The sequence below is a fragment of the Sebastes fasciatus genome, chromosome 14 (genome assembly GCF_043250625.1).
Source record: "Sebastes fasciatus isolate fSebFas1 chromosome 14, fSebFas1.pri, whole genome shotgun sequence".
NCBI classification, from domain to species: Eukaryota; Metazoa; Chordata; class Actinopteri; order Perciformes; family Sebastidae; genus Sebastes; species Sebastes fasciatus.
In genome coordinates, this window is record NC_133808.1 from 15,173,690 (window position 1) to 15,197,289 (window position 23,600).

The following is a 23,600-nucleotide window of genomic DNA, read 5'->3' on the forward strand; positions in this document are numbered from 1 at the left end:
ATTTATCCATCTTTTATTTATTTATTAAAATTTAAACCTGCTAAATGTATTTTTTCATGGACAGTTTATTATGATGTGACTAATTTGATTGGATTTATGTGTCATAACCAACATACATATAACACACTACTTACAGTGATAATAATCACAAAAAATAAAGTAAAATAATAAAAAAAAAACATAACAAAACACACAAATTCAATCTAACATGACACTTGGACATATAAAACTAAAAAATAAAATGAAATCAAATAAAACAAATAAATGATAATAAATAGCAGGAAATCCAAACATGTTATACATAAAATTGAAGAAAGACACAAGATTGAAAAAAATAAATAAAAATAAATAAATAATAATAATAATAAAATAAATAAAATACACTTAACACAGAAGTAAAGTTTCTGTTGTTGGCATGATTTTGGGAAGGCCAAGAAACAGACATAACAAAACACGCAAATTCAATCCAACATGACACTTGGACATATAAAACTAAAACATAAAATGAAATAAAAAATAAAACAAATAAATGATAATAAATAGCAGGAAAATCCAAACTTGTTATACATAAAAATTGAAGAAAGACACAAGATTAAAATAATAATAATAATAACTAAATAAATAAATACAAAAATAAAATACACTTAACACAGGTGTAAAGTTTCTGTTGTTGGCATGATTTTGGCCAAGATCACTATAAAACTATTTATATTAAAATATCCTTGAGTAAATTAAAATATATTTTTTTCAACATGACACTTGGATATATAAAACTGGATATATAAAACTACAACATAAAATTGAATAAAATAAAACAAATAAATGATAATAAATAGCAGGAATTCAAAACATGTTATACATAAAATTGAAGAAAGACACAAGATTAAAAATAAATAAAAAATAAATAAAATAAATAAATAAATAAATAACAGGAAAATCCAAATATGTTATACATAAAAATTTAAGAAAGACTCAAGATTAAAAATAAATAAAAAATAAATAAAATAAAAAATAAATAAATAAATAAATAACAGGAAAATCCAAACATGTTATACATAAAATTGAAGAAAAAAAACAAGATTAAAAATAAATGAATAAATAAAAAAAATAAAAAATAAAAAACATAAAAAATAAAAAATAAAAATAAATAAATAAAAATAAAAATAATAAAATAAACTTAACACAGAGGTAAAGTTTCTGTTGTTGGCATGATTTTTAGAAGGCCAAGATCATTATAATAAAAACTATTTATAATAAAATATCCTTGAGTAAATGAAACTGTGAGCAGCCCCTTCCTCTAAGCCCCGCCCACCCTAACCGGAACCGGAAGTGCCTCTGCTGCTGCTGACGTTGTCGCTGTATTGAAGTGACGATGATGGCGTCCACAGATCAGTCCCTGCTGGACCTCACAGAGAGAGAAACCCGGGAGAAGCTGTCGTTATGGGACCGCCGCACCGACGCCACGGCTCCCCTCACGGAGAGACAGATGGACGTGGTCCTGGAGATCAGAGCCGCGGCGGAGACGCTGTCTGTCCCGTCAGAGGTGAGACATGAAACCCGGAACCAGCTAGCATGCTAACAGGGTTGCTAAGTTACCTTCTTAACGTCCAGCTAGCTTCACACACAGAAACAACAGAGAGCTCTTTGCTTTGTGTGTTTCAGCTGCCCATTGAGGACTTGTGCAGCATGTCGTCTCGGTCCTTGCAGTCTCCCTTCACAGCCACTGTGCCTGCGTCAACAGAGGACGTCCTGCTGAAGGGTTTCCAGATGCTGGACATGGAGAATGACAGGATAGAAACTGCACAACAGGTGACTTGTCTCTCTTTTCCCAGGCTGTAGCCAGTCAGAAATACTATATCACTACAAGGTGCATGGTTTTAATACGGGGCCAATTTGTCTTGCAGTTTTTTGCCTGGTTTGCCAAGTTACAGGCAAACATGGACCAGGATGAGAACGCAAAATACAGGTGCACAAGAGCTTTACCCTACACTGTTTACCCTGTAATGTATTGGTCATATGCTTGTCTAGATAGATAGATAGATAGATAGATAGATAGATAGATTGATAGTAACTCTATTGATCCCGAGGGAAATTCAAGTTTCCAGCATCACAGTTCCATAGTGCAAAACATGTTAGTAAAAAGGCAGTAAAAAAGTTAGTAGTGCAAAGTACAAAGTACAAAAAAATATACCAGATATAAAAATACAAGGAGATGAAGAAAACTGTTAAAAGTGAATATAGTGCAGGGTAACAGCTGTGATACACAACTATTAAAAAGTGCAGAAGAGACTGTTAAAAATGAGTATAGTGCAGGGTAACTCCAGTAGCTTAGTCTATGAAAGTGCACTGTGTGCATTATTGCATAACATATGCTTGTTTAGAGGGGATTAATCAGAAACATACCACTTGGCAAGGACAAAGCAGTGTTATTACAGTTGATAGCATCATTTCATGGCAAGTAAACTCAATGTGCTTTTACATAAATGCTTGTCTGTCATCACACACTCATTATACACTAGCTTGGTTTCAGATCTCTGAATCGCTGCCCATATTTATTTATTTAAAAAGGATCCCCATTAGCTGATACCAATGGCACCAGCTAGTCTTCCTGGGGTCCGAAATCAAGTACATTACGTTTATCACATACATACTATATACAAAATCATATTTGTGTTAAACTAATAACATTAAAATTTTCCAAACATATATACATTTCACATTCATACACAATCTTTCACAACCATTTAGCCTCAAGGCCCATCATTCAGGAAAAGGAACAAAAAAAGACGATCCCAGCTGACATTGGGCGAAGACACCCTGGACAGGTCGCCAGACAATCACAGGGCTGACCCATATAGAGACAGACAACCATTCACACTCACATTCACACCTACGGGCAATTTAGAATCAACAATTAACCTGCATGTGTTTGGTCTGTGGGAGGGAGCCGGAGCTTCACTTTATCACCTTGTCTTTGGGTAAGCACACTGATAATATTTCTGGCTGCTTTCCCTATCAGGAAAACCCGAGATGATCTAAACTGCTACCAGGTACAATGCGATGCTATCCTGAAAGATGTCAGCGCCGCTCTGGAGCACTTGGACTCCCTTCAGAAACAGTATCTGTTTGTGTCCAATAAAACGGGCACCCTACACGAGGCCTGCGAACAGCTCCTAAAAGAGCAGGTAAGCTGCACGCTGTTCTATCCATCCATTAACCTAAGCCACAAAATAAGGGGATCGCTGTAGGGCTGTCAATGCATATTCTAATTTCAATACTGTATATATATTCAAATTGTTAAAAAAACAGATATTAGAATATGAAAATTTATATTCCATCTTGAAGAAAAAAAGCCCTAGATCGCTGAGACTTGATCAGTATAATCTGTTTACAAGCATGAACACCTCTCAAGCCCAGAAACTACTGAATTAGCTGCCTGTATGGTCTAAACTCTGGAACTGTTCTGAATTTTGGCAAATGTGTAAAAAACAACCGTGGTAACACCCAAAGGAGTCACCAGAGATGACTGGAAATACCGGCGTACACTATCTAGTTCAGAGCAGCGAGACATAGATAAAAGCTTGTCTAAATATGAGATTACTAGTAAGCACTATGCAGGTAAAAAAAAAAATCAGTCTGCTCTGCTGCTCATTCTTTCTGCGGCATATTTCATATCTTGGCACTGCAGTTTTCAATCTTTTTTTTTTCCCTCGCAGATGTGCTGCTTATGTTCACAAATATATTTAGATTGGACGATTCGAGGAACTTGAGCTGAAATGAAATTAAACTGTCATGTCGTATTGTATCCACTGTGTTTTCTCTCTCTGCAGTCGGAGCTCGTTGACCTGGCAGAAAGCATACAGCAGAAACTGTCATATTTTAATGAGTTAGAAAACATCAACACGGTAGGCTGTTTTCTTTTATTGTTGTCTACATCCCGAAACATTTGATAACTAAATCTAAGATTATGTAAATGTTAATTAACCTAATTATTATTAAATATCAGCAGTTATGTCCTAGATTCAATGTTCCTCAATGTGGATGTCAGCTACATTCCCTGAGTAATAATTTCTAAAAAGTTTTTTAAAATGTACACTGTTTTTATAGATTTTACTTTGGCTTGGTTTCAAAGTAAAAACAACACATTTCTGGCAGTGGTGACTGCCAAATGAAAAAAAAAGAAAAGTGTTTTGATTATAAAGCTGGAAGATTATAATTGTTTATGTTTGGATGTACTTCGAAACTATCTTTTTCTTTGTCTTTGCAGAAACTGAACTCGCCAACCTTGTCTGTAAATAGTGAAGGCTTTATACCAATGCTGTCAAAACTGGATGACTGCGTTGAATATGTTTCTTCACACGTAAGTAGCTTGCGCTCTCGAACAAATATCACGTTTGTTTGACAAAATTTCACTTCTGTTTGTGCAAATCTCATTTTATTACCAGAGATGGAATAATTAAACGCTAGATCATACTTGTAAGCAGTACAGTAAATATGTTTGAATGCCTTCTGTGTAATTAATTCATATTCATACCAGTGAGAAATTAAAACTAAAACTGTGTCAATATACTGTTGACTTGGTATAACTGTCTGATTTACTGTATGTGATCACAATTAAAGCTGTCTAACACTTGCTTATCTCTATTGATTGCAGCCCAGTTTCAAGGACTATCCGGTTTATTTGGCCAAGTTCAGACAATGTCTTTCTAAAGCTATGCACTTCATGAAGATCCACATTGTAAACACTATGCAGAATCTCACAAGCCAGTTAACAAAGAGGGTAAGTGAAAGACACATTTCCTCCTCCTACACAGTCAACAATGGCGTATAGAAGCATTCATACAGTATGTGCCTTGTCTAATACCAATACTCGATTGCATTTTTTTTGTCTCCCCCAGGATCCAATGGGCTTGACCAACGCAGACAATGCCTTCACACTTTACTATGTCAAGTACAGAGCAGCTGCACCTAAAGTTAGAGTGAGTATACTGTTTTTATTACCCACTGCAATTATGCATAGATCACTTTCTGTAATAAATGGACATTTTCATTCACATTTTTTTCTTCTTTCAGTCATTGATTGAACAGATAGAGCAGCGAGCAGAGAAGATTCCAGAGTGAGTCTTATCATTTCTCCCGAATAAAGTAGCAGCATTCCTGTTTTAGGGCTGTCACGAGAACCAATACTTTGGTACCAAGTCGATGCCAAAATCCTAAAAAATGTGGCGGTACTTGTTTTTCTACTGTACCGTAGGTACTGTAGGTATCGGGGAATTCATGGTTCAGGACTAACGTCGTCCCAGGGACGATTATGCTACATTATGAACCACAAAACGGTGTGAAATCGGCTGGAGGAGGGCTAGTTAACGTTAGCTCTTAGCATCTGGTGGGCAGCGCAGTCCTGCTTGGCTAAATAGCGGAGCTAGCAGCTAACGTACAAAGGTTGCATTGAGTTAAATTAAATTTAAATTTGTTAAAGCTTTATTCATTAAAAATTTGTATTGGGCGGAGGTAAATTATTACGTCGTCATGATATTTTCAAATGTAATGTAAAAATTAGTTTTTAGTGAGAAAATTGAGGTGTATCATCAGGGAAAAAAACAGTATGCAAACAATAATAAACGAGTGTATGTTGAAGTACATGGGATTTATCATTTTTAGGGCTGTCAATCAATTGAAATATTTAATTGCATGATTGCCAATAGTTAATTGTAATTGATCGCAAATAAATCACATTTTTTATCTGTTCAAAATGTACCTTAAAGGGAGATTTGGCAAGTATTTAATACTCAACTATGCTTGCTTTATACAAATGTATGTATATATTTATTATTGGAAATCAATTAACAACACAAAACAATGACAAATATTGTCCAGAAACCCTCACAGGTACTGCATTTAGCATTAAAAATATGCTCAAATCATAACATGGCAAACTGCAGCCCAACAGGCAACAACAGCTGTCAGCGTGTCAGTGTGCTGACTTCACTATGACTTGCCCCAAACTGCATGTGATTATCATAAAGTGGGCATGTCTGTAAAGGGGAGACTCATGGGTACCCATAGAACCCATTTTCAATCACATATCTTGAGGTCAGAGGTCAAGGGACCCCTTTGAAAATGGCCATGCCAGTTTTTCCTCGCCAAAATTTTGCGCAAGTTTGAAGCGTTATTAAACCTCTTTCACGACAAGCTAGTATGACATGGTTGGTACCAATGGATTCCTCAGGTTTTTTTCGTTTCATATGATTCCAGTATCTTCACTCTAGCTTTAAAAGGAGGCTGAGCCTACAACCTCTGAAATCACAAGTTGCGTTAATGCGTTAAAGAAATTTGCGGCGTTAAATTAATTTGCGTTAACGCATTATTATAACTTTGACAGCCCTTATTGTTTGCTTTTTGTCTTTTTTACCTTGATGTCAAATTGGGTATCAAGAATCGTGGAATTTCACTGGTATTGGTTTAGACTACTAAATTTCTGGTATCGTGACATCCCTATCCTGTTATATGTTTTCCTTGTGTCTAAATGAACTCATCCCTTCTTATATTGATGTGAGCAGATACCATCAGCTCCTGGATGAAATCCATCAGTGCTACCATGACCAGAGAGAGCTGCTCCTCAGTCCCAGCATTACATCCACCATTAATGACCTGACCAACCAAAACAGCAAAGACCACTGTGCTCTGGTAAGGCACGACTCGTTCAAAGGAGCAGAACTGCCCTTTTTAGATATAAGGTGACATTTGAGCTTGCAAAGAATGCACAGTACCGTCCCCTCTGGGACATTTGTCTGGAGTATTCAGTGCAGACACAAAGCTGTGCACATGATAAATGAGATTGTACACAGCAGGCATTCACAGCTCTCCTCTTGTTTTGTTCACGAGTGAATTACTGTGCAGAATGTTGTTTGTATATACTCTGTCATCTCTAAAGCAGCGCGCTGTATTTCCTCTACTGTTTAAAAATCTAACTGACCTAGAGGTTGGCCCAATAATTCATGGTAAAATATTTTTATTCTAATATGATACTTCAGAGATAATTTTGGCACCCGGTCATATTTTGACGCTGTTGTGGCATTTAAAAACACTTCACTAATTGGCTTGATGGGGATGCTATAATTAAAGGTCAGAATTTCACACAACAAACGTCACATCAGCCGCACCACCTGTCCGAGATTTTCCTTTTTAATGAAACTTGAAAGGTTATGCATCTTGTTAATGATTGCTGTAATGGGCGCCTGCATCATTTATGTGGGAGGGTGTGTTTTTGCTTGTTTGAAGTGGAGCCAAGGCAAAGTATTGGTATGGCACTGCAAGCGGGTGATCATTATGTGTTTTTTGCCCAGGTCCGCAGTGGCTGTGCCTTCATGGTTCACGTCTGCCAGGATGAACACCAACTGTACAATGAGTTCTTCTCCAAACCTACACTTAAACTAGAGTGAGTAGCACCCGCCTCCGCATTAAAATGATCAATGAACACACAGAGAGAGCCATTGTCTCGCATGCAGGATGTGTTTATTTAAGGCGTGACGCTTCAAAATGCACGATAGCCGTTTCAAGTTTTTTGCTTGACACGTTTAGTGTTTGAAATACCAATTTACACAGCATGTGTAGACAATTTGTAATACCACTTAAGAGCAAAAAAAAACGTTTTTAACAGTTTGCATAATTATTTTTAGCCACTAATTTATTCCTTAAATTAAAGGAAAAGTCAAAGCTTGAAAAGAGCAGAAAGTGTAATTTTAGACCGCTCTCAGTTGTGCAAAGCAATTAAATGGCGTTAATCTCTTGACAGCGAGCTGCTAGAGAAGTTGTGTTGTTCCCTGTATGATGTCCTCCGGCCTCTAATCATCCACATCATCCACCTGGAGACCCTGTCTGAGCTCTGCAGCATCCTCAAGAACGAGATGCTGGAAGACCATGTTCATAACAACGGTAGGTTAGAGCTTTTTGTTCTCTTCAAAGCTTCTCGCCTGTCACACGGGGTTTTAAATGTCGAGTTACTAAGATAAAGCCGTGCTGCAGTTTGGGGACTGATATATATATTACCATAAAAGAGTTTGGACACCCCTCGACTTTTGGCACAGTTTGTTGTTGTGCTCTTTCCAATAAATGATCTGAACTTTTTGCCTGGAATCACCAACATGTACAAAAACCCAAGTGTACCGGACTACATCTTGGTGTGGACTAGTTGCCCTGCAGCTAGTGGAGACTCCAGGAAGTTACTCCCAAGAAATAGTCTGATGCATAACCTCCAGGAAAACAACGATTTTTGTTTTTTACACTTAGTTTTTTGTCCAGATTAAACAAGCTACATGTTTATTATTCATTATGAGCTTTATAGCTGCTGGTAGGCTGATTTTGTTACCTTGGGCAAAGCCAGTCTTTGTGCTAAGCTAAGTTAGCCGGCTGCTGGCGGTTGCTACATATTTACTCTACAGACTTGAGAGTTGTAGCTAGAGCTGCAATGATTAATCGATTCATAAATTAGTTGTCAACTATTAATCGCCAACCATTTTGATAATTGATTCATTGTTTTTTTTTAAGAAAAAAAAAAAAAAATTCTCTGATTCCAGCTTCTTACATGTGAATATTTTCTGGTTTCTTTACTCCTCTGTGACAGTAAACTGAATATCTTTGAGTTGTAGACAAAACAAGACATTTGAGGACGTCATCTTGGGCTTTAGGAAACACTTGTTGACATTTTTCACCATTTTCTGACATTTTATAGACCACACAACTACTTCTAATTAATCGGCAATGAAAATAATCGTTAGTTGCAACCCTAGTTGTTGCAATCTTCTCATCTAACTCGGTTAAACCATCCACTTTAGTGGGTTGGTATCTGAAACCACAAACTCCAAAGAAAGTATACAAAACAAGGGAATGTGATTTTTTTTCTTTTTTTTCTTTTTTTCTTTCTTTGTAACATAAAGACTTCCTGCTACAATACCTTGCTTTCGACACTATATATCAACTTTATATTTAAGACCACTGTTGTGATTTTGATATAGGTTCAACTGTGAACTGTCTGTTTTATGTAGCCACTCAGTTGGGGGCCTTTGACGCAGTCGTGAAGCAGATGCTGGAGGACGTCCAGGAGAGGCTCGTCTACAGGACTCACATTTACATCCAGACCGATATCACAGGCTACAAGCCAGCTCCGGGGGATCTGGCCTATCCTGACAAACTGGAGATGATGGAGGTAAGTCTTGTGAGCTGAAAGGGATTTAGTTTGTAACATTTTCAGAAACAAAACCTCCAATAATTGTAATCGGTTTAGCTTCTACTCAACCGGCTTTACGCAGCACGGATGTAATTACAGCTGCAGAATGTGTCAATTCTATTTTTAAAGCAATTATTTTGTGAAAAGTGGCCATCAAAAGTTCCCAGAGCCTAAGATAATGGTTTTCAAAATGCCGACATAGAAAGCACAACTGTCTTAATGTTTTTAAGTTGAATATAAGTCAGTTGTAAGGTCTCTTGTTTTGTGAATGTCTGCTCATGTAGTTGCAGTAAATATGAGTCTTGACTAATGTTTTAAAGGTCTTAAATGTGTTTTATGTACACTATTTCCTCAATGTCACATCTCCCTGATAGTGCAGGCATATGCTCTGAGTCCTTTTGTTTGCTATAGCAAGTTTAATTTCATCTTATGAAAAGCTTTTAAAAACCTGTAGACCTCATATTGAAGCAAAGGGAGAAAAAAAGCTTTACAACATGTAACACTTTCTACCTACAGGACCTTGAAAAGCATAATTAACTACAATATTAAGGCCTTGGAAGGTCTTTGGTCTTGTAAATGCCTGCGCATGTTATTAAATACCTTTTGAATTTTATTTTCACACTTTCTCACTTTCTATCATCCAACTCTTGCCAATAGAGAATTGCTCAGAGCTTGAAGGAGGAGCAGATGAAGCAGATGTCACAAGAGTCCTCGTTCTCGGATGTTCAGCTTGAGGATCCCGATGGTAGAAGAAACAGCAACGCAGGTCCGTGTTTTTTCAAATTGTGACACTTGCTTACAACGTTTGGTGTTACATTTGCCTGATGGCTCTTTCTCCTTTTTGTACGATGAATACAGGGAACGTAGAAGCATCACGCCTACAGCCATCCATCTCTCCTGCTGATCTGCACGGCATGTGGTACCCCACCGTCAGACGAACGCTGGTCTGTCTGTCTAAGCTCTACAGATGTATAGATGTGAGTCTTCAATTCTTATTTGTCTAATTTGTTGTTTCCTATCCTAACATATTGCAGGATGTGTTAGTTTTTTTCCCCACTTTGCATTTCTTACTGTGACTTGGTCTTTTTCCAGAGAGCAGTCTTCCAGGGTTTATCTCAAGAAGCCTTATCTGCCTGCATCCAGTCCCTGCTTAAAGCTTCAGATATCATCCTTAAAAACAAGGTTTGGCACACATGGTCAAGAGTAGAGTGTGGTTTTGTATTTTACTAAACTTTTTTATTATTATTATTATTAAAAATAGCTGGAAATATGCCTTTCTTTTTGACGTATAATAAGATCAGTTCCCTCTTAGATAAAAATGTGCTCTGCTATTCAAATTCCTTCCGGCTGCAGGATCCTTAACTAAAGCAGCTGGGATGTCATTTCAAGTTTATTTTAATGGGTGCTTTATTATGCTCTACAGAGTGTTCAGCAGACCATCCTTTATTTATGGGCTTCTCTCACCTTCAGATTTGCTGTCTATCTGTGCTAACTGGCCCGTTTCAACCTAACACGCGGCATCAATCTCGGAGGATGTGTTCCCACCCCATGTTGATGGGGAATAAATGGTTTCAGCTGCCTTTTTTGTTGTCACAGTTATGTCCCTTTCCAGCTATGGTTAATCAGCAGTTATCAATTAGACATATTCCCTTATCGTCTCTCTAAGCTTGTGCTTTTTATGTTCTCTGAAGCTTGGATAGTCAGCAGATGCCCTTTTGTGTTGGCAGCCTGCGGTGTGGATTTAACAGTGTGCTATCACTTTCCGTAGACGCAAATAGATGGGCAACTTTTCCTGATCAAGCACCTGCTGATAGTGCGTGAACAGATTGCCCCATTTCACACCGATTTTGCCATCAAGGAAATCTCACTGGACCTGAAGAAAACGCGAGGTAAGATAATTAAAGGTGGAGGGAACATTGGTGTTCGGCTCCATAAAGCCAGTCATTACATCCTCATGCTCATTAAGCAACTTGTGCCTATCACATGCACCGGTGGCAACAATTAATGTGGAAATTACAGTGTAATCCAGCACCATAATGTACATTAACCGACGGCTCACAGGGCAGATTCGCTCCTCCCTATCACCCTCATCTCAGTCAAGGTCATATTAAATTTGTAGCACTAGAGGGCACTCTAATTCTACACCAGCCCAGATTTAATCTCTCTGCTTTTGTGTGAAGATGCTGCCTTCAAAATCCTGAACCCTAAGGCTGTTCCCAAATTCTTCCGATTTAACAGTCACAACGCCATACTTGAATTCCTGTTGGAGGTAGTGTTTTTATATATTTCTTTTTGCCTATTTTGTTAAACCTACCACACACATTTTATGCACTTTGATAGCACCCTGCCTCAGGGAAACGCCACTTGATAGTGCTAAACCCTTCGTCTGTGTGGCCCCCAGGGAACACCAGAGATAAAGGAGCACTACATCGACTCTAAGAAGGATGTGGACCGGCACCTGAAGTTCAGTTGCGAGCAGTTCATCCAGCAGCAGACTCAGATCTTTGTGGGGAACCTTGAGGAGTTTCTCACCAAGGTAACCGTTAGAGCAGTTAGAAGGCAGACTTCGCCTCAGGCAGCGATGGCTCCTCCTGACCTTCATTTTTTTCCAGCTTTTACCTTTTTAAAAACCTTTTTTAAAAAAAAAAATCATTTGCTTATTCACTGATCACTGAAGGTCTCGGTACGATACTAACAACTGAAGATAAAAAATGGCTGTTTTTCATCTGGGATATCTAATTCTATTGCTAGATAGTGTGTATATGCATGCGTGTGCTGTCTTTGTGTGTGCTGAAATCCTTCAATGCAGTAATTGTGCTACAATAATTTGCTGCCCATCTCACTCAGCTTTCTATTATTTAAGTAAATACTGCTCTCTTGTCTGATTCAGTTGCTTCTTGTGCTTGTTTGCGTGGCTTTATAATAACACCAGCACCAATTAAGTCTTTTTCAGATTGTAATGCTTTGTTTTGACCGTGTCTGCACTCAGGTCGCAGCTCTGAAAACTATGGCTATCCAAGGTGGTCCCACGTACAGTCTGTCTCAGCAACCTTGGGCTCAGCCAGGTAAGATTTGTCTCAGGAAACGCCACCGGCATCACACTGTAATTCATCAAAACCTGTACATCGCACGCTAGAGGGCATGTCAATGTTTTTTTTTCCTGCTTTTTCCTGAGTCCTTTTTTTTTCTTTTTTTTTTCTCTTTTCAGCAAAGATCAACGATATAGTGATGGCTACCTACCGAGTGATGAAGAGCAAGCTGCCAAGCACTTTACAGAGCATGTCCTTGTACTTAGCCAATAGAGACACGGAGTTCATCCTTTTCAAGCCTGTCCGGGTGGGTGGCAGAAAACACTCGGTTGTAGCATGTGCTGCATGAGTCAGTTTCTTTGCTTAGTCCTTGTTAAAGCACAAATAATTATTTCATACTGTATTTAAAAAGCAGAATACCATGTCTATTAGAGGTTACTCACCTGCATCCCCGAGGAGTGCATTTAAAAGTCTGTTGTGCAGCGGTGTGTGCAGACATAACCATGTAAACAAACCTCTCACAGCATCCCAAATCATTCATGACTTGCATTTATTCATTAGCAAGGCTTAGTCACTGTAGTAAAAGGCCTGTCAATCAATTTTGAAAAGAGATAGATAGATAGATAGAATCCTGTGTTTGACCCTTTTTGTTTATATTTGGCTTTGAGATTGTGCCTTTAGCTATAAATTATCAGTGTGATTGAACTCTAATAGAGAAATCTTTGTGCCACCTGTGTACTGTTCATCGAGGTGCCAGGTGAAGCTCAATGAGAGGGAAACTAAATTCCGCGGTTGACATGGAAACAAGATAGTGAGGGGACATAGGCCAGATGGAAATGTAGTATTAATTTCCCTCCAGCACTCAGTAATAGGATGGCTTTTTCCCACAGAATAACATCCAGCAGGTATTCCAAAGACTGCACGCCTTGCTTCAGGAGGAATACAGTGGAGAGGACCTTCAAATCGTTGCATGTCCATCGATGGAGCAGGTACAGTACTGTGGGATTAGCACAGCCCCAAGGGCACCTGACATAGTTTTAATAATACCACTGCAACATCCAAAACCGCTGAGAGCAACTTAAGTGGGAAAAAAACGCTAGATAACGTATGCCAGCTAAGTCACGGTGAGCACTCATCTTTTTATTTTTTTTATTTTTTCAGATTAACCTACTGCTGTCTGTGAATAAGTAATGTCCCAAGTTCGGTGTGGCAGTGCTGGTGAAACACCCTCTGGATAGCAATGGGATATTGCAACTCCAACCGGGAGCTGTGAGGCTGAGAATGCGAGATGACCAGAGAAGCTCCATCTGAGGGAGGGAGGGAGCGCTGAACTGACGGCGGAGAGAAAAAAAAAAAAATCCTGCACAAGGCCAAAGACTCTCCGACGGAGGCTCAAGTAGCTACAAGTATGTTGAGGTTCAGGTATTCACCTTGAAGTCCATAACAAACTGGGAAGCGGAGGGTGTTATTTTGGGTACTGAGTTGATGATTTTGACTTAAATCGAAGGCGGTGTTGTGGTTAGGGTTGTTTTCATGTAGGAGAAATCCATTTTGACAAGGGTGGATTTGTGATCACAGTTGCATCTCTCTTAACACCAAATTGTTTTGAATAAAAATAATTTGCACACTAATGCGAGGGTGGGTGGGAGAGGGGTGAGTTGTATTAAGAGTGTTCAGATAAGGACACTTTTGGTGTACGAACAGAGGCACTAAAGGGTCAGCCAGGTAGCTAATGGCCAGTAAGGGGGCTTGCATTCAGATTCCCTCAATGGGTTTGGAAGGATAACAAGAGAAAAATGCTGCAAAATATTTTATTGCTCTATTTTAAAATGCAGCCGTTATAACATTCAGTAGCACTCTACGGTGGCCTGACGTGCTCCAGGACGCTCAGGTCCAACAGGTTTAAACCCTCTGATCATAGCAAAATCAACTCAGCTGTTCTTGTTAATGTTTTTGTTATTCTGTTTGCAAATATGTAAAAAAAATACAATGAAATCTTATGTTTTATACTTTTTTCCTTTTATACATACAACTAATATGCTTTTACTCTGGCAAAAAATAATGGACCGTTGACCTTGGGCAGTTTTGCACTGTATGCTGTAGGATTTCTGGGTTTCCAAGTGGTCTTCGCCGAGTTAACAAAAGTTAAACAGGACACTGGCAACGTGACATTTGCTTTGGTGTGTCCCATGTAAAAAAATGATGTGTACAGGTATACTATTTATGAGCATTCTGATTAAAACAACAAAAGATGATTGATGTTTCTTTTGGGGTTTTATTTGCTAGAAAGCACTTTGTTATTGAATTCAGATTTTCTGAACGCTAGAGTTCGAGTCCCTTCACACAAATGAGAAACCGCTATTCAAGGACATCATCGGCTTTGGGGGGTCTTCTTGGCAGACTGTTGCCGTTTCATTGGCAGCCGCCGTCTTTCCATCTGTGAGATGAGGCTTTACCGGGGCTTGACCTTCCGTCGACTGACAGTCTTTTGATAGCCGATGAGGGACTGGATGTTCTGGAGCAGGGCATTGATCTCTGCACTCTTCTGCTGCAGATACCTCTGAAGCGTGTCAGGCCCCGGCAGCGTTAGACCTTTGCCTTGATCCGGCTGCGACAGCATGGAAATATAAAGTAAAGAAGAATCAATGATTTTTGCCTCAAATTGGGTTTTGTCATCCCTTGTATTTCTGCTATTGCTACAAATTAATATTAACCCCACCAGCCGACTTACTTTCAAATTTGCCCCTACATTAAGCCGTACAATGTGGTCTCCAGAGATGAAAGTGATGCAGATGTGCTCTTGGGATTGGAAGCGGACGTTGATGTTAGGACTCAGTGTCAGATAGAGGGGCTGGATGGGCGGAGCATGAACATGACGCGTATTGTCCAGCCAGTCCCAGTCTTTCTTCAAATCTCCTGTGTCGCTGCAGTAGGTGCCTCCCCATGGAGCCAGATTCACCCTAATAAAGAGAAGCAGCTTGTGAACAATAAACCCAACAGGGGTTTTAATCTCTCCCCCAGACAGGTGGTTGTTTCTGTCTGCTGCCAATTTCATCAGTAAATAAAATAAACATTAAAGCTGCAGTGGGTAGAATTGGAGCAAATATGATTTTAAAAAAAAAACGGTTATTTTTATAAAACGGTCGCTATATCATGACAGTAGTGCATGAGACAGATAATCTGAAAACACGTCTGTGTCCTTCGTTGCTCCTAATGGCATCTGCAAGATTTCACAGACCGGAGGAAAACAACCAATCAGAGCCGAGATGGAGCCTGCCGTCTATGAGCAGCTGTCAATCACTTGCGAACTCCGATTAAAAGGTGAAACTAGGCAGGTGCAGAAGTCTAGTTTTCTCTCAGATCAGTTGAAATACAATATGCTGAAAGGTTAAAAACATTCTGCCTACTGCAGGTTTAAAATGCTTCTACAGAGAATAGATCTTATTTACAAAATAATATGCAAGTTAATATATATATATATATATTAGGAATGAAATATTAGGAATGATTAAACAACCACTCGTACCAAATACAGCCATTGTTGTGATAACAGGTACTCTGTCCTCTGTTGGTGAAAACTGCCTGAACGCGAGGCTGCAGATGTTTGTCCTCCAGGACCACCACACACCACCAGTCAGCAGGTTGTGCAGCAAGAAGAATAGCAAGCTGTCCTGATGGATACCTTTTTTAAATATGATTAAGGTGAACAATCAAACACTAAGTATTCACGATATGTCAGTTAGATTCACCTTAAAGGATACCAAACCTGCCCAGTTCCATCTGGAAAAATCACAATAAATGTTTGACCGTTGTTGTAGCGTCTGATGAATGGCGTCGTCCTCTGTTGAACCAAATCTATTTATTAATACATGTGGGCTTCTATACTCTCAGCTGTAGTCATGATTGCGTTCTACAGTGATATGACATTACCTTCTGTCCAGCATTTGTTCCACTGAAAGAGAAAGCGTTCTCTGAATCTATGATTTCTATTTCAGGGAATGAATCGTCCTTCGTGGCAGTCCAAGCATCAGATAGTCGGTCGTGTAGGCAGAGAGATACTCGGTGTTTGTGTCCTGTAATGTAGTTAAAGGTGTCATGGCATGGGTGAACAAGGGGAAAAGATAAGCAAATTGAATCTGCATGAGATATCTGTCTGTGGTAGATGGTGTGTGTAACCTGCTTTAGGGGTCTGAGGATCTGAGCTTTCAAATTCAAAATCATCCAGCCTGTGGTGCGTCATGGAAAATGTAGCATCAGAGATTCAATGGCATAGAAATGTAATTTGAAAAACCATTTAATGGTGGAAGCCAACTATGGATAAGAGCGATCCTGACCTTTGATCTTCCTGCATCTCTGGGTCCCCATCAGTCATGGTTTCTTCAGTGATAACCTCTGCAGCCTCCAGAAAACCCCGTGATAACTCATATGCCTCCACACAGCAGAAATGCTGACACAAAGAGAGAAAGAGAGATAAAAACACTAGTGTAAATGTAGAAATGCTACAACATTCTTAATTGATAGTTATTATTATTATTACTCATCTCCTATGGAAGCAATTAATAGCCTAATTGTAAAATCTAACCATTACTGAATATTAATGTAAAGAAGGGCATTTCAAGTGGTTCTTGAAAAAAAAAGATTTTACAAAGAAAAGAAACCAAAAATAAATAGCCATGTTGCTCAATGAGTCAAATGATCAAAATGTTGTACCAAATATTACGGCAGTCCACCCAATAGTTGTCAAGATATTTCACTCTGAACCACAAATGTCAACCTTGTGATGGCACACAGCAGGTTTCATCCTCTGGGGACCACGAATGTCTGGACCAAATTTCATGACAATCATCCAGTAGTTGTTGAGGCATATCTGTCTGGACCAAAGTGGTTGACGTGCCAACATTGCTATCCCTTGAGCCGTGCTGTGAGCATGGCTAAAAATACTACTTTAAAGTACCCAGATATTAAACCACCTCATTTTTTGTTTAATAGTTAAATGCTATAAAGTTAGTGTAATTTCAATTTCTACATGAAGTAGGGTCACCCGCTCCACCCTCCGGCTTTTCACTTTCTGACTACTGGATATATAGAGCAAATTTTCATTTCAGCTCTTGGATGGTAGTGGCCTTGCTAATCTTTGAATAGTGGCAAAATCATTTTACTTGTGGGAAAAAAAATCTAGAGATAATTTGATGTAATATTTTGACAGTACAAAATAAGCTGTGTTTTTGTTTTTGTTTTGTTTTTTACAAGGATTTACATATACAAACTTTTTTATTGTTAATATGGGAATCATTTAGAGGGTGGTGATTGGTTTGAACAAAAAATAACACTATTTTTGCAATATGTGAAAGTGTAAGAGTAGGATTTTTGAGGCAAGACACCCGCCCCTGATATGGGGTAAGAAGCCCATGTGAATCAATGCTTATGTTAGATTTCTGAGAAACTTTGTACACCATCATCTAACACAATAACATAATAGTTATTAAACAGTAAAAAAATATATATATATATATATATAGTGATAATTGTTACTATAATATATATATATATATATATATATTATTAATAATAATAATAATAAATAATATATATATTATTAATATATATATATTTATACATATATATATATATATACATATATATATATATATATATATATATATATATATATATATGTAACATTTATGTTGCATTTAAAGTAAGAGCAATGTCAAAACTTAAACATTTTGAAAAGTTAAATACCAAGTTTGTATAGATCAAAATGACTCGTGAGGCAAGATGCCTTTTTACATTTAGTTTAATAATAACAAAGTTGTAATCTGTCATGATTTATTTAAAATGTGTTTACTTGAGCATACTTCTTGTGTGCATATTATATTGATATGCAAATGATATATATATTAAAATAAAATAATCATTGTTCTTAAGGGGGGGCGTCTTACCCCAGTCTACCCTATTCAGTTGTGCTTAAATGTCACATTCAAATGATCATGACTATTATTTGCTTCCATCTCAAGTCCAAGCTGCACACGTTGACACTGAATGCAACACTTCATTCAGCAAAATGAGCAAAGTCACACTTTTTTTCAGTTTCGTCAGTTTATATTTAACACGAGAATGTCACCACATCAACATTAGTGTTAGCTGCACGCTCACGCTCTCACCTCTTCTGGGTCAAAACTGTTGGTTATCTGAACACTGCTCACTGGGGGTTTCTTCTTCTTCTTCTTGCAGTACTCGCAGAGAAAGTTTAACCTAGTCTGCAGCAACTCCTCTGATGGCTCCTCTGATGACTCTGATCCACTTGAGTATAAGATCTGAAAGCGTTGTTGGAGTAGACGCTTATTAGAAAAAATAAATCATATTTTCTTTCTCAAAAAGACATTGTCACAAATACATAGTATCCACATATTCAAGTTAATGAGGTGTTCAAAAAGCATGTTACAGTCTGGCATGTTTTGAAACAAGCAGCAGTAGTGACAGGCGAGTTTTGATGAGAGACAAACGCAGACTAATTGCTTGTTCCATAAATTAATTCATATTTATACGAGGAGAGGAAAAAAGGAGCAGTTTAAAAGTGGCATTTTCCGCCATACCTCGTCCAGATTAGTTAAAGATGCCTCTGTTTCTCCTTGGCAGGCTGCGGGAGATTCGGGAGTTTGGGGAGCTTCCTTGACGAACAAATCCAACGCTTCATTATCTGGGGATATCTCCAACTCAGACTCCATGTTTTTAGGAACGCTCTGAGGAGAAAAAAACAAAGACGCTTCATAATTTATTAACTTCTTTGAGGTCTTTAACTTGTGCTTCATGAATAAATCAAAACCATGTCTCTGGATACCATGTCATATCATCTCTCACAAGATAAAACTCACATTGTGACAAGGATAGACAAGGCTATGAAAACTTCAGTATTTCTTTGGCAATAGTAAAATTATCTCTAAAACACACAAAAAGGCCTCATATATGCTAATTGCGTCTATTCACCATTTGGTCTCACTACAAAGTGTGTTTCAAATGACATAAAGATACTCAGTGAAGCTCAGAGAAACCTCTCCTGCTCTTGAGTGTCCTAGCAAAGCCTTTACTTTGTCAAGGACATCGTCACTGCAGTTGATAGAGGAGGGGATTTTACAAGCAAGAATACCTCATTCTGAGTTTGTCTTTGTAAACCATCTTCTGGGTCTTTACTGCTCCTTGACACACCCGGCTGCTCATCTGTCAACCCAAAATTCTTGTGAGGAGCTTTTGATGCTTCTTCGTTTGGGTCTTTATAGTCTGCAAATGCAAAATAAATAATAATTATCTCGACATTCCTAGCTATTTACCAACTGCGCAACCGATTCAACTGTTTTCAGGCCATTAAATAGGTGTTATCGGTCGCTATAAGTACCATAGATGTGGATCAGTAGGGGCCTACTACGCCTACTACATTGTAAAAGTGAAAGCAAAACTTAAAAGCAACACATTCTAACATGTAAAAATTAAATTAAATGTTACATTTTAAATAAAGGAAAAGGCTTCTTTAGGTTTATGCAACAAAACAACTTCTTTACGTTTAGGCAACAAAACTACAGCTTCTTCAGGTTTAGGAAACAAAACTACAACTTATTTAGGTTTAGGCAACAAAACAACTTTTTTACATTTAGGCAACAAAACTACAACTTCTTTAGGTTTAGGCAACAAAACTACAACTGTTTTTAGGTTTAGGCAATAATATTACAACTTATTTAGGTTTAAGCAACAAAACTACAACTTGTTTAGGTTTAAGCAACACAACTACAACTTCTTTACAGTTAGGCAACAAAACAACTTGTTTACGTTTAGGCAACAAAACTACAACTTCTTTAGGTTTAGGCAACAAAACTACAACTTCTTTAGATTTAGGCAACAAAACTACAACTTAAGGTTTAGGCAACAAAACTATAACTGTTTTTAGGTTTAGGCAATACAATTACAACTTCTTTAGGTTTAAGCAACAAAACTAAAACTTTTTTAGGTTTAGGCAACAAAACTAAAACTTTTTTAGGTTTAAGCAACAAAACTACAACCTCTTTAGGGTTAGGCAACAAAACAACTTCTTTACGTTTAGGCAACAAAACTACAACTTATTTAGGTTAAGGCAACAAAACTACTTTTTTACATTTAGGCAACAAAACTACAACTTCTTTGGGTTTAGGCAACAAAACTACAACTTCTTAAGGTTTAGGCAACAAAACTACAACTGTCTTTAGGTTTAGGCAATAATATTACAACTTCTTTAGGTTTAAGCAACAAAACTACAACTTCTTAAGGTTTTGGCAACAAAACTAGAACTGTTTTTAGGTTTAGGCAATACAATTACAACTTCTTTAGGTTTAAGCAACAAAACTACAACTTTTTTAGGTTTAGGCAACAAAACTACAACTTTTTTAGGTTTAAGCAACAAAAATACAACTTCTTTAGGGCTAGGCAACAAAACAACTTCTTTACGTTTAGGCAACAAAACAACAACTTATTTAGGTTTAGGCAACAAAACTACAACTTCTTAAGGTTTAGGAAACAAAACTAGAACTTTTTTTAGGTTTAGGCAATACAATTACAACTTCTTTAGGTTTAAGCAACAAAACTAAAACTTTTTTAGGTTTAAGCAACAAAACTACAACTTCTTTAGATTTGGGCAACAAAAACACTGAATTAAGTTTAGGGAAAAAACTCATGTTTCAAAAGTGAAGGTGAAACTTAACACTTGTGACCACAAAGACAGCTACATGGTGTTAGTTTCACACGGGATGCAAACCCCTGTCCCCTGGGTGAAAGCCCTGTGTTTTGTGTCCTTTCCATCTCCACCCTGTATGGAGTTTAACACTGTCTATACTAGAGTACCTAACTTTCACTCTTCCTCCTGCCATAATCACTATGGTTGTAGAGGTCGCTGTCGTGTTCTTTTATATTCTTCCGGTGATTTACCATGTGAATAGATGATAAAACATACTAGTGGGTGTAGTAGGCCCCTATTGACCCACATCTATGGTGCTTATAGCGACAGATAACACCTATTCGATAGCCTGACAACAGTCTAATCGGCTGACCAACCAATGTTAGGGATTCATAATTAAGCATGAAATGTGAAGAATGTACTGTACCTTGACTGCATCCTGCCTCATGCCCCCTTTCAGACTGTGTACCAATGCTGATTCTGGTGACAACTCTCCCGTCATACGCATGGATCGTCCGATTTTCGGGTGAGCTTATACTGGAATCAGATTCTTATTATCAGTTTAATAAGCCCACATATGCACAGAGGGTGGATACAATAGCTCAAGCACCTGCACAATATAATACAACCCAATACCACTGCCCTGCAATATGTACTATCTACTGTATGGGAATGTTAATTCTTTTAGATTGAATCAGACAGATGCTGATTCATCTTTATGTTTAAAGTAGGCCTACAAATATACAACTTTTTCTTTTCGTCATCCTTTAAAAGGTGAGACAATATCACGTGTAAGAAAGATTTCTGTTTTCTCATTTAGTAAAATTTCTTTCCAAACCTCTGTTTGTCTACAACTCCGGGATTTCCTGTCAAATCCATCTCCGTTGATTAGCCTGGTGAGTCAAGTGTTTAAATCTCCATCTCCTTGATATCCTTGACTCATTGTGAAACCGGGGTGAGCAGAGAAACCACAAATGAATGAATTAAAAAAGCTAACTTTTTTGTTTATCAGATACAGAATGTTTTGCTGCAAGTGTAGCAACCATAGAACAACAAGCAACCGTTTCTATGGCAGAATCATTAACAGGGATGGGAGAAAGAGAGAGAGAGAACCGTACTGAGGTTCTTCAAAATACGCCTCTTCTTTTATTTGATCTCTTTTCTTCTGTACTTCTCACCACTGCCATTACATTCGGTTGTTCGAGATAAGATAAGCCTTTTATTGATCCCCAGAGGGGGTATTCAGGTGTTGCAGCAGCACAAGGACAGAAATAAGTAGCCTACAGATAAATAGTGAAAAGTAAAAAAATAAAGAATAAGAAGTATATCAAATAAGAAATGAAAATAGAAAAGCATATAAAAGCAATTCAAGTCAAAATCACAAGGCAAGCAGTACGGCCAGTGTTGTACTTAAACTAATAGTGCAATACTGTCTTGAGTAAATAGGCTGTGGTCATAACATTACATTGCTTATCATATATAGGGCTATGCACTATGTTTTTGAATGTAATGTGTTGTCTTTTTCCTTTGAAGAAAAACCCCTGAATTATCATACTGACATTGCAAACTTCGCGCTTGGGCTTTACTGTAATTATGTTCATGCCAATAAAGAGAAAAGTAAATCTGGCTTTGAGAGAAAGCAAGAGAAAAGGAGGGAAGGAGAATATTATTAATATCTCTGCAGCGTGTTTTCACCATCTGCAATTGCTGTAAAAAGTGTAAGTGTTAATCAGCCACATGCCCACATCCAATTGCTGTATGAGCTCAATAATTTACAAGCCTGGGAATAACACTAATTAACAGCCTTCCAGTGGGCCATATATAGTAACTAGATAATGGAAATGAATCATTACAGTAGTCTGCAATTCACTAATAGACTAGTTTTAGTTGATGAGAAGAATGTTACCATGAACTACAAGTAAACTAAAAAATGCATCAAAACGAATTATCTTTCTAAACCTAGATGTGCTTCTTTTCAATGTACATGCATTGAAGGTGCCTTTTGACATGCATTAATATGGTGATTGAGAAGCCGTGTGAAGTAGGGATGCTACTGACATTGTTTATTTATCACATGAATCCTGCGGTTATCCCTCTCGGTCTCTCACAGCCTTTACTTCTTTTTTAATGTCTACTAAATAACAACATAAAAGCCCCCAGCTGTTGGTAGAGGAAAGAGGATATCAATTGATTGAAAAAGTATTACTTTTATTAAAAGTTATGCTAAAGTTATATAAGAACAGCACCCCTTAAAATGTGTATATTGGTACGCTTTACACCACAAAGTATTGTTCTTTAATACATGTAATTTAGCATTTGCAAATGCATTATGTTGTGTTCACTTCCTGAATATATACAGAATCTGAATATCCAATCAACAAACTATCTTGATCTCATGCCATTTTACTTATGGGACACAGAGGAAGCCTTTCTTTAGTAAAAGCCACAGTAATGCAAAACAAGGATCTAGGGCTGTCAAAGTTAACGCGATAACACTCTTTTTTTTTAACACATTAACGCAACTTGCGTTTTTACGTGTGTAGCGGGCTCAGTTTTAAAGCTAGAGGGAAGATACTGGTATCATAAGAAACTACAAAACCTAAGAAATCCATGTCATACTAGCTTGTGAATGCAACATTTTGGCGAG

At 37.8% G+C, this 23,600-nt stretch overlaps 2 protein-coding genes across 6 annotated transcripts; one reads left to right on the forward strand and one right to left on the reverse strand.

Moving 5' to 3' along the window:
- The first annotated feature begins 1,320 nt into the window (after positions 1 to 1,320).
- cog3 (component of oligomeric golgi complex 3) lies at positions 1,321 to 19,093 on the forward strand. Of its 5 annotated transcripts, XR_012597144.1 has the most exons (25): positions 1,324 to 1,543; positions 1,663 to 1,809; positions 1,905 to 1,966; positions 3,020 to 3,185; positions 3,831 to 3,905; positions 4,268 to 4,360; positions 4,655 to 4,780; positions 4,899 to 4,979; positions 5,074 to 5,117; positions 6,561 to 6,687; positions 7,347 to 7,438; positions 7,796 to 7,935; positions 9,045 to 9,205; positions 9,884 to 9,992; positions 10,085 to 10,203; positions 10,319 to 10,408; positions 10,995 to 11,115; positions 11,407 to 11,495; positions 11,628 to 11,762; positions 12,216 to 12,291; positions 12,435 to 12,562; positions 13,146 to 13,244; positions 13,417 to 13,661; positions 18,490 to 18,563; positions 18,895 to 19,093. XR_012597144.1 is itself a non-coding variant. In XM_074659166.1 (23 exons), exons 1-23 carry the CDS (start codon positions 1,373 to 1,375, stop codon positions 13,444 to 13,446), a joined length of 2,481 nt encoding a protein of 826 aa, XP_074515267.1. In that variant the 5' UTR covers positions 1,324 to 1,372; the 3' UTR covers positions 13,447 to 14,510. The 5 variants fall into 5 exon arrangements, 1 of the variants encoding a protein (XP_074515267.1); XR_012597143.1 differs by having other exon boundaries at positions 18,490 to 19,093; XR_012597145.1 differs by lacking the exon at positions 18,490 to 18,563.
- LOC141781935 (uncharacterized) lies at positions 14,708 to 21,932 on the reverse strand. Its single transcript, XM_074657935.1, has 12 exons — positions 21,792 to 21,932; positions 21,381 to 21,490; positions 19,403 to 19,533; positions 18,852 to 18,998; positions 18,420 to 18,572; positions 16,590 to 16,702; positions 16,432 to 16,481; positions 16,186 to 16,328; positions 16,017 to 16,096; positions 15,782 to 15,937; positions 14,987 to 15,215; positions 14,708 to 14,863 (listed from the first exon to the last, which is right to left on the reverse strand). Exons 1-12 carry the CDS (start codon positions 21,830 to 21,832, stop codon positions 14,708 to 14,710), a joined length of 1,509 nt encoding a protein of 502 aa, XP_074514036.1. The 5' UTR covers positions 21,833 to 21,932.
- Positions 21,933 to 23,600: the final 1,668 nt, after the last annotated feature.